The sequence below is a fragment of the Sinocyclocheilus grahami genome, unplaced genomic scaffold (assembly GCF_001515645.1).
Source record: "Sinocyclocheilus grahami isolate Dianchi unplaced genomic scaffold, SAMN03320097.WGS_v1.1 scaffold878.1, whole genome shotgun sequence".
Taxonomy (NCBI): domain Eukaryota; kingdom Metazoa; phylum Chordata; class Actinopteri; order Cypriniformes; family Cyprinidae; genus Sinocyclocheilus; species Sinocyclocheilus grahami.
Window position 1 is genome coordinate 378,887 of NW_015506057.1, and position 11,507 is coordinate 390,393.

General features: G+C 36.7%; 1 protein-coding gene across 1 annotated transcript in view; it reads right to left on the reverse strand.

The window, feature by feature from the left end:
* Nucleotides 1-4,526: 4,526 nt before the first annotated feature.
* Nucleotides 4,527-11,507, reverse strand: part of LOC107563547 (nuclear factor 7, ovary-like) — an 11,879-nt gene continuing 4,898 nt past the window's right edge. The window contains exons 2-7 of the mRNA XM_016248449.1: nucleotides 11,340-11,503; nucleotides 11,118-11,213; nucleotides 10,687-10,917; nucleotides 10,587-10,609; nucleotides 10,384-10,505; nucleotides 4,527-5,332 (exon numbers count right to left, since the gene is read on the reverse strand). Of these exons, the coding sequence (XP_016103935.1) occupies nucleotides 4,845-5,332; nucleotides 10,384-10,505; nucleotides 10,587-10,609; nucleotides 10,687-10,917; nucleotides 11,118-11,213; nucleotides 11,340-11,503 (1,124 nt within the window). The 3' untranslated portion in view covers nucleotides 4,527-4,844. The remainder of the gene's footprint in view (nucleotides 5,333-10,383; nucleotides 10,506-10,586; nucleotides 10,610-10,686; nucleotides 10,918-11,117; nucleotides 11,214-11,339; nucleotides 11,504-11,507) is intronic.

Sequence of the window (11,507 nt, forward strand, 5' to 3'; positions counted from 1 at the left end):
TTATAAAGAATATATCTTTGGATTTGAGACTTTAGTCTTTGCAACTTTACAGATCTTCTTTATGCACCAAGAGCTTGTAACACTCCAAAGAGAAAGGAAAAATTGAAATCGCATCATATGACCCCTTTAAATTAGCATGGATTAATGCAGTGGTTCTCAAATGGAGCGCACAGGTACTGCAGTGAAACTGCAGCAGGTGTTTTTCATTGCAGGTTTTTCCATTTAGAAAATGTTTACGTTTTTATCGTTTTTAGAGAAATTATTTTCTAGTCAAGAGGTGGGGTGGGGGTTTTTTAGGGGGGGATTTTTTTGAAAGGTTTAAAGGGGGGCGTGACCAAAAAAGTTTGAGAACCACTGGATTAATAGATTAATTTCCCTCTTTTTGTCAGTTATTTATTCTGTTCGCCTCCCTTTTTACATGCCTGCTTTTCTTTCACTCCCAGTCTCACATTGTTCCCTTCTCGTTCTCTCTCTCACCGCACATCCAGGGAATTTAGCCCATTTTCCCTGTCTCAGAGAGGCAGACATGATGAAAGAGGAGGTCCCAGAGTATGATGCTGTTCTCAGCAACCTTATCCAGGAGTTTGACAGTCGCTTTGAGGACTTCAGACAGCTATGATAAGACAGAATGCTACTGACTTTGATGGTGAAGGGTTGAGCAAACAACTCAGTGTGGACACAGTCAGTGACGATCTTCAGATGGAACTAATTGAGCTTCAGTGTGATTCAGAACTGCAACACAAGTTCAGGTCCCTTCCCTTGACAGACTTCTACAAATGTGTCCCAGCAAACAGGTACCCAAAGATGTGCAAACAGGCACAAGTGATGCTGTCTCTGTTTGGCAGTACCTACCTCTGTGAGCAGACTTTCAGTCTGATGAACTTGAACAAGTGTAAACTGAGAAGCAAACTAACAGACTCTCACCTACACAATATCCTGACTTTGTCTGTAAGTCAGCTGCAGCCCAATTTGGAAAAACGTTTGAAAAATAAGGACCAGTTTCATGTATCTCATTAGAGTTCACTGAAATTGCAAGCATATTGGTGGTAGGTATTACAGCTTAAGCTGTATTAGGCATTGAACGGCATTGTATGGTAAATAAGATTGTTTTATTTACAGTACAATGCAGTTTAATGCAGCTATTTTATATTAATGTTTTATAGTACACAATTAACTTATATTACAATGAAAACTTTGTTTATAATTTTTCATTGTAATACAAGTTAATTGTGAACTAGAAAACATTAATATAAAATAGCTTTAAAAGCTGTATTAGGCATTGAACTACTTGTTTCTACGTTTTCTATAAAACTTTGTAATTTACTTAACTAATGCAGTTTTAATTTTAAAGTAATGTTTTTCTGTTTATTTATTTTTAAATATGAAATAAATGAGGGGAAACCATAGCAATTTTAATTTATTATAGTTTGGCAACGTTTACATTTGGCACACGACCCTCAATTAAGTTTGATTTTTGGCCCTTGATAGGAAAAAGTTTGGTCACCTCTGGTCTAAACCTTCCCTTTTCCAGTCTGCGTGGTCAAACCTACAATGGAGCAGCCAACATGTCTGGGCATTTGTCAGGTGCACAAGCTCACATCCGCAGAGAGCAACCGCTTGCTACCTTTGTTCATTGTGGCCCCCAGCAGCCTGTTCAGCCGGACCAATAATTTGGGATTCTCTGCAATGGATCCATGAGCTGGGCTGTTTATTTGGCCAGTCAGGCAAATTTAAAAAAAAATTTAAGTCTGTGGCAAAATCTATATCTGGCTGCTATACAACACTGAAACCTTTGTGTCCAACTAGATGGACAGTGCGTACGCCAGCTCAACTCCTCCTCTGTCAGTCAGGATTCAACCTTCTGATTCTCCTTTGAATCAGACTAATTCTAAAATGTGTACATAACATTACTGAACTTTAACAATATCTGTAATACATTTATGTTGGTTCTGTTCTGTTTACCCTGGGGGGGTTATCGCTGCTCTCCCTGCTCTCATCCATGTTAGGCTGCATGGATGCGCAGGGAGTTCTTGCCCAGAACAGAACCATACTGCCAATCCAAACTGTATGCTAATTGTCAATCATCTTTGACGATAGTGGTCCTGACAGAACTCGTGGTTCCTGCATCATCAGCTGAGGCAGAGAGAAGCTTCAATGCTCTCCGGCGCCTGAAGACATGGCTTCACTCCACAATGTCCCAGAACCGTTTGAACAGCGTTGTTGTCTGTTATGTTCACAAAGACAGAACAAATAAATTAGACACAATAAATTCCTGGCTTATTTTTTTTAAGGTCTCAGAGAAGCGTGCTCAGGTCTTTGGTTCATTTTAGTGGACAAAGCTAACTAAACCTAAAAAGTAGCTACTCTGACACTCTGCTTCTTTTCTTGTTTTTTTTTTATACATCCATTACAATATTCTTTTTATTTCTTATTACAGTTCATTCTGAGGTGTTCATAAACTGATATTGATGTTATTTATTGTTAATAAACAAGATTACTGTTGACCTCTACCAAAAGTATCTATCTTTGTTGCTCAATATTTTGTCATACTAAGTATTTTAAGCATTTAATTAAATTATATACCAACATTATATTTTTGTCTCTAAGGTTATGCTACAAAGTAAATATAATTGGAAATAAATAATAATAATAAAATAACAACAATAACATACTTACCTCTTTAGTCCACGCTTGTGATAGGTAAAATCCTGAGAAAAAAAAAGATGTAAGGCTGACATCAAACGGGATCACTAAAACGAACGATGTTACAGAATTAAAACATTAGTTAACAATAAAAGACGATTCATTGTATTTAGACCCTCAAGAGTTGTTGTCCTTGTATCATAAGTTTAATCTTAGGAAATAGTTTATCAGTTTTAGGTTAAGTTAACTATCATCTACTACTCTCAAAACTATATGAATCTGTTAATGATGCTTACCACTATAATCTCATTAGCTAGCTAACGTCATGCATAAACCACTTCACGTGCTCAATCGGTACTGTATCAAATAAGAGTTTACAAAATGAATTATTTATCACTTAATTTTCAGGTAACTCTTTGCTATATATGCTTTGACATTGAATAAGCATGAATTGTAATAACCATGACGAGCCTCATGTGAACTCACCTGCATTGTTGAGGAAGATGGTATTTCCGTTCTTCTGAATCGTCAATCCACCGCAATCGTGAAGTCGTCACTTTTTAGTACCAGAGATATTGTCCCATTCATTTTCTCAAAATCTCAAATAAAATATTTCAACCTTGAAACAGTACCCAAACAATAAGAACATGGCAAAGAGAAAGGTGCAGGAATCTGTAGACTACTTATAAGTAAACTACATATCCCATGACGCATATCGCGAGACACGCGATATGCGTCATGGGATAATTTTCACAATGAGATTTAATAATTCATTGTTGAGGGCATAGAAAAGCTTTTGGCTGTCGGAAAAATGTGTTACATGTATGATTTAGATTATGAAGAATGATTTGTTGATCTTGTTTTCCCTTTAATACATAACTTCCGCAAGATATTTTTCAATTACTTTCAAAAAGTGCTAGGGACAATATCGACCCTGGCAAAAAGTGGTGGGGACATGTCCCACCCGTCCCAACCGCAAATTACGCCTATGCTTCAGGCATTATAGGTGAAGATTCAGAGCTGTTCTCTTGGCAAAAGGAGGTTGCAAAAAGTATTGGATAAAAGATTAATTGTGACCAATGTGTATTAGAGAAAAACATTTATTTCATATTGAGATTTCTCTCCCATTTTAAATTCTTATTCTCCAATGAAAGGTCAGATTTTAGTAAAATTTTAAAATATCTAAAGGATTGATGATACAGATTAATTTTCACAGCCTTCTTTGATCATATTGACCAAGGGTATTAATAATTTTGAGCACAATTGTATATATCATTAAATAAAATTTCTCATATCGTGGTCATATTGCCCACCCGTCCCATATTCCACCATGAAAAATCTGGTCACCGTATACATTGACCTGTTGAATGTCAAAAGATCAAGGGAATTTTGATTTCTCCGTTCATGACCCCTTTAAGTCCTAAATGAGACTCTTAGTCACTGTCAGTAATTAACAAAGGTCCCTATAGATTCTCTTTGCCACCTGGAAAATTCTCAGTCCCTTAAAGTGTATAACGGCCAGGAAGCAAGAAAACACACATCAAATTGTATTCTCAATATTAAACTTTATTCATAGATACAAAGATATTATATAGGCATATGTCGAGGGGAGTTTCAACCCTTTAACCGATGAGGATAAAGATGACATACATATAGGATTTTGGCCAAGAATATGTGTTATATAAAATGGCCACATGTACAGGAAAATATGGACATATTAGGAATAAACTTGGCGAAGGATGCTGAACTATCTCCATAGTTCAGTACGAACCCCATTACCTTGGAGTCCTAGCTATCATGTCCTCATTTGAACATTTGAACCAAGAAAAGCTAATGCATACATGTGCGCATGCGTACCTCGAATATGAGTAAGAGATATTAAAACATAATACAAGAGAGAGAGAACAGATGGAGGAGGGGGAAATCAGAGAAAACAACATTGCGCTGTACTGGGAGGGCGAGCAGAGAGGGAAAGAGAAGAAAAGGAGGGGGAAAACATCTGGAACCAATACAGACAGAGAGTGTTTTCTAACAACAACCAAAACTGAAAATGTGTTGAATTAACTCTTTCAGTGGTATAATACTGAAAAAAAAACATTTCTGATCTGATATTCAGATCATCAGCACTCTTACTCATGTGATCTAGATTAAATATTGAAACGTGATGAAAGCAGGAAGATCCAGACCTACAAGAGTAACGATCACTGGCTATTGACCGGTAAGATCCTCAGAGAGGAAGAACACCAGAAGAACGGAAGGAGTGTGTGAGTGAAGGTGGTTGTGAATGTGTGTAGATGTGTGTTAGTTAGAGGATCAGAGAATGACACTGTTCCTCCGTCAAAGTCCAGATTCACTCGCACATGCTCAAGCTGCTGTCCAACAGCAAAGCCAGTCTGTCGAGTCACATTGTACTGCAAACTCCAGACACCATCAGTGTTGAAGAAACCCCATCCCTTCCTCTGGTTGGATGCTGTAGTTACTCCGAGAGTCCAGACTGAACAGTCTTTAACCTCCACATCCCAGCAGTGTGTTCCTGAGTTAAAGCCCTCTGAACCCAGAACACAGCGATAACAGTCAAATCTCTCTGGATTATCAGGAAGAGGTTGACAGTTGCGCCGTCTCACACTGGTCAGATCATCAGATAGAGTGAGAGATGGATTTGCAGTGTTTGGATCCAGAATCACAGGAGCTGATGAGACAATTAACAGATGCTTTTATTCTGATGTTCATATTCAATACAAAGTGAAATGATGAATTTGAATTTGTTTTCAAATGTCTTCAAACACGTCAGACATTTCCTTCTGATCACTGTCAGTGCTGTTATTAGTTTCACACTCCGTTTTATTATCAGTGTTTAATGCCAGCAAGTAAGAAAAACTGCTATTTTGGGAAGGTTAAAATAAGAATCAATCAATCAGACCCATTGAGATTCTCTGCTGTGGATGAAAAAATATAACTTTAAGAAATGTGTATGAAACTCCGTATCTATAGCAGAATCTGATCATGTTCATTGAACTGGCTCTTACTTCTCTTGGTGTGTGTGATTGTTTAAAAAAAATTACTGTCTGTTGTGTTTGATTTAGTCATTAATAATCAATCATTGTAATATTGTAAGATAGCTTAAAATCTCTGTGGTGTGAGTTCTTGAAGCAGGTTCTTCTGGTAAACACATCATTAGCTGAACAGATGCTCATCGTTGTGCTTCTTCATTGGAAAAATCGAAATACATGAAGCAGCACTTCTTCTAGAAACCCTTTTAAAACGGCAAGATTCCTGAAAGTCTCCTTAAGAAATAATTGCTACAATAAATTCTGAGATGTTTATGAATGTTTTTAAGTGCAATTCCTGAAAAGAAGTTCTTGAAAAGTTCTCAAAAATTTCCTTAGGAAACATTTTCTAATAGAATATAATGTCTGATTTTGAAGTTTTCTGATTGTACTATTCTACTCATGAGGTTGGCTTGTTTAATACAACATGTACTTGAATCATTATGTGGAAAATCTTATATATATATATATATATATATATATATATACACAGGGCCTAAAATTAACATTCGCCAAGCTCCAAATGAGAGTAAAAATCGGCATTGGCGAGTATATGTAACAGTGTCAGTCACCAGTTGGCGGGTAAAGCTTTTACGAAATATTGAGTTGTGTAAAAACGTTGTTTTTAATTTATTTGTAAATATTTGTGTGATTTACTAGACATTTCTGAGATTCTATTTGTTTTTCTCCATGTAGATGATCAGGTGTGTCACTAACTGTTCTGGGTGTCTCTGTGTGAACTTCATAAACTTCATCTCCAGAGCTGCTCTGAGTATATATATATATATATATATATATATACACAGGGCCTAAAATTAACATTCGCCAAGCTCCAAATGAGAGTAAAAATCGGCATTGGCGAGTATATGTAACAGTGTCAGTCACCAGTTGGCGGGTAAAGCTTTTACGAAATATAACAAATGCAATATAGTGAGAACAACAGCCAGTTTTGAAAAAGATGAGCTGTTTCTGACGTAAGCAAATAAAATAATCTTTTCCGAAGACAAGATCATCGTGATTAGCTGTTCTGTCATAAGCGACAAGAGCGAATCAAATAATAGAATACAAACGGGCTGATAAGGTCAGAGCAGTGTGATAGCCAGCTTGTCCCTAGACACGGTTATAACTTTTACCTGAGAAGATACTGCTGCTTCATTTCGGAAGATTAACTTTTCCCTTCTTTATTCTTCATAACCCGAGAATGTGGCGACACAAACATGGGGTTACGCCGTCTAAAGAGTGCAGAGAAGTAGGCTACGTTCGGCTGTACACATACACTGAGCCGCTTTAGACAGCGCACCAGTAGCGCTTCAACGGACGAAAACACACACAATTATGCCAAAATATGCGGTTTTGGCGAGTTCCCTCGTAAACGTAGTCTTAAATGAGTTATAAAGTCTTAAATGACCGTAAAGAGTTTGGAGAAAATAAGATGTGTGTCAGATCCGCATCATCAGGTTTTAAAGAGACAGTGCTGCTTTTAAAGTAAAACCTGCTAAAGAATAAAAGAAAAAGAGAAATCACTCGACCGCTCTAGTCGCTGATTAACTTTTGTAGCTTGAATAAAGATTAATCTGTATCGTTTATGCGTATACAACTTAATAATTTATGTGAAAATTGTTTTAAAATCACTTAATATTTCAGATCCTATTAAATGTTAAAAATAATGGCTTTCAATTATACTGTAATGTTGAATGGCTATAATTAATAGGTCAAATTGAGGGGAAATGCATTTAATAGAGACACTAGTGGCAGTATTGGTATCAATTCTTCATTAATAATAGGCTACTTAGTATATTTTAGATGTTTTAATGGCATCTTTTTACCATCTTTATGTTGTTTCTACATTAATTTGGAGGTTCAAAATGAGATTAATCATGATTAACTACAGAAAAATGTGTGATTAATTGTTTTTTTAATCGATTGAAAGACAGCACTAATCTTAACCTTTTATAGATTTTAGATTTCAATTTAATTTCAAAAATGTGAAAATTGTTTTAAAATCACTTAATATTTCAGATCCTATTAAATGTTAAAAATAATGGCTTTCAATTATACTGTAATGTTGAATGGCTATAATTAATAGGTCAAATTGAGGGGAAATGCATTTAATAGAGACACTAGTGGCAGTATTGGTATCAATTCTTCATTAATAATAGGCTACTTAGTATATTTGAGATGTTTTAATGGCATCTTTTTACCATCTTTATGTTGTTTCTACATTAATTTGGAGGTTCAAAATGAGATTAATCATGATTAACTACAGAAAAATGTGTGATTCATTGTTTTTTTAATCGACTGAAAGACAGCACTAATCTTAACCTTTTATAGATTTTAGATTTCAATTTAATTTCAATAATTAATTTCATAATTTTATAGGTCCCCCCAGAAAGAGATCGGGACGGCCCCCACCCCCTTGGCCCCCTTCAAATTTTCAGTTCGATAATCTGGCCCTCAAATGAAGTTAATTGAATAGCACTGCTCTAATCCGTTAATATGGGTGTGGGAAAAAAATATGCACCACATACACACTGCAAACTGAGTATGTGTGAAACTGGTGTAACACGATGGCCTGCTCCGTTTGCCGAAAACATGCAAAGGACAAGAATCTCAACGTTTTTTAGGGACAAAAAAAAAGATAAATCAATCAATCTGTTTGTTTTTTTCTTCTTGTAAGTAAAGGACAAATTAAAAACTTTGTAAATATGTTTAGTCATTAGTAGTAATGACTTCCTGTTTTTGCAAAAAGGCCAGTAAAAAAATGTTTTGGCATCACCGGCCATTGGCAGGTGTGGCAAAAAGTTAGTTTTAGGCCCTATATATATATTTATACAACAGTTCTTTCTGGTTCTCGAATCTGATTGGCTGATCGGAGTGCGATATTAGAGTCCAACAGTGCTCCTCGACCTCTTCACCGTTTCACTCCGCTTGCCGAAGTTGCCGTATTTCTCACAGCGAGTGTCACGGCGGACGCCCAAATCCACGATAGTTTTAAAAATAATACTGTTTTGTGTCACGAAATGCAGTTTTAAGAGTTTTTTTAGGCGAGATTGTGCTTGCTGGGACGTCAAATAATAATAAGTTTGTTAATAAAGATAACGTCTGTTTGGAAATTTGCTTTGACGTTTTCGGAGACGTGAGCTCCAGCGGCCGTTCAGCGCTCATTACCCCCGCCGAGAGTGCCTCACCGAGGCCAGATCTTCTGGAATTTACCGCTGGCTCTGATGTCTCTACAATGGTTAAACATGAGATATAATTCGTTTTGGGTAAATCTAATGGGCAGTCTTTGGTCTCATTAAACTATTATTTGTTCCAGAGCAAATAGTTTTAGCAAAATCTTATCATGTTTATGTAAATTCAATGCTGTATAACCTGCCCTACAGTATATCATGCTGCCTTTGTACGGTTGACTGGATTGCCTAGAAAATTTTATGCTGGCTGTTGTTGTTTATTAAATATGATTATTCAATAAATAATATTTTATATAAATATTAATAGTATTTAATAATAGTATTTATTACCGAGACATGGTGTGAGTGTTCGTGATGGTGATTATAGTTACATTGTTCCGCCATTAGATGGTGACAAGAGACTGTTTTTATGAGTCAGTACTGCAGTAAAGACTTTTTCATTGAAAAATTCACTTTTGTAAACAAAAGTTATTTTTACTTTCAACAACGATGCAGCTAACAAATGCACTGAGCAGCGCTGTCATCAGAAATCACTCTTAACAGATGAAACGATATTGACGATACGACAAAGATAACGCTTTCCTCAGTGGACATTCAAACTTATGTTTTATTGTGTGTAGGAGACTGAGATGCTGTGTCAGATGCAGGTATCACACTCGCTCAGTCCATCTCTCTCTCTCATAATATTTTACTCTACATAATACAGCAAGCTTTTACTACAGTAATACAATAAGCTTTCAATGAAGCAACTCAACATTCCTTCGTTACTAGCTCTAAAGTGACGTTTTGGAATTAGTAATGGAGACTGGGGCTCAGCTGTTAAACGGTCAACTTTAGATTTAAATCTATGGCGGAAGAAAGTAGTTCTGCACAAAAGAGGGCTTTTAAAGACACTCCATTGTTGTTTCTAATTTATTTACACACTCGTGCCATCAAACTGTTGTATAAACGCAATATCACACTCGTAGAACTTTTTTGGAATCAGGTTTGTGTATACAGTATATATAACATAACAACCTGAAGAGTCTTTTTAACATTCTTTTCAACATTAACTCTTCTTAAGTTTTCTCTTAAAAACCGAGAATAATAGTAACAAAATGTTATTCTTATTGTTGTGAATCTGGCCTCAGCTTATAAAATCAAGAATTTTCTTCATGGACTCTAGAGACTGTCAATAGTTCCTCTAGTAAAACCTTATTAATGAAAAGTCTTTGAGGAACTTGAAATACATATTGAAGTTTCTTGAGCACTATATTATATTTGAGGTGCTCCAGAGGCTTCCATGTGTCAGAATCACATTTCTTTTCACCTTTACACTGTTGTGTGTGTTATGGACTTAAGCAGATGGAATAAAAAAAAGAGAGAAATGAAGCATTCTCATAAAATATTGGGTAATATGAATTAAGTAGTATAATCTTCACTTACTTACAACTGAAATAATCTAGTGCTTTTGTGTCATGATAAACTGAATGTGTGTGAGCTCAGATCTTCTGCAGACTCACTGTATTGGACGATGTCCTGCATCTTCTTCCAGACTCTGAACAGCAGGTTGCCCAAATAACGCGGCACATGAATCAAAGCTCCAGAAGTCATCTGTGGATCCAGCTGTGATGAGATCTGGACTCTGGAAGAGCATGCGGGAGTCAGAACTGCCGTGGCTTTGGATCAGAAGCAGAGAGACCAGAGACAGCAGCAGATCACTCACCTTTCCATCGTGACTGGAAACTCCTGCAGAACAAACACACCATTGATCATCAACAACTCAATCAATCATCAATCAATCAATGGATGATCTCAAGTCAGACCTTTAGAAAGCAGGTATCATTGGCTTTCATCATCTCCTCCGTGTCTTTGATTGTGTTTGAAAGTGCCGAGATGTGTCTGCTCATCTCCTCCAGCTTCTCCTTCATCATCTGCTTCTTCTGCTCCTCTTCCTCCCTCAGTGCAGTGATTGTAGCTGCTTCTTCGTCTCTGAGAAACTGGTGAAGCTTCTCAAACTGCTGTTTAATCTGATGCTCTGTGTGCTCAGTTTGAGACTGAAATCAAACCACAGTCACTTCAAGCACCGTCTCAATCAACACAATCACATCATTCATATCTGAGATACCGACATAAAACAGATCGCTGCTCATCATTTACAGAACTAATCAACTGGAATCTATTATATTAAACATAGCAAATCATAACTGTCCACAGTGATCGTAATGAAAATGACTCTGGATTCTGTTTCCCTCACCCTGATGTGTTGAAGTGTTTTCTCCAACACTCCTTTAATGTTTTCACTGTGTGTACGTTTCTTCTGTAAAGCTTTCAGTGCTGTATTCAGCTCCTCCTAGAATTTAAAGGGAAAATCTATGAGACACCAGAGACTTCTGCAATATGTTCATCTAATAGGAGCAGAATGTTACCGAGAGATTTCTTCCATATGTTTTTATCCTCAGATGTAAATCTGTCTTGCCTTATATGATGGAACAGCTTCACTGATGGGTCTGACTGTGTGATTGACATGTTTTTGAGAAGTAAAGCACTCCGCACACGCAGGCTGTTTGCTCTCCAGACAGAAGAGTTTGTTCTTCTCACTGTGTAAACTGCAGATCTCCCCAGATCCTGATGAACGCCTCTCTTT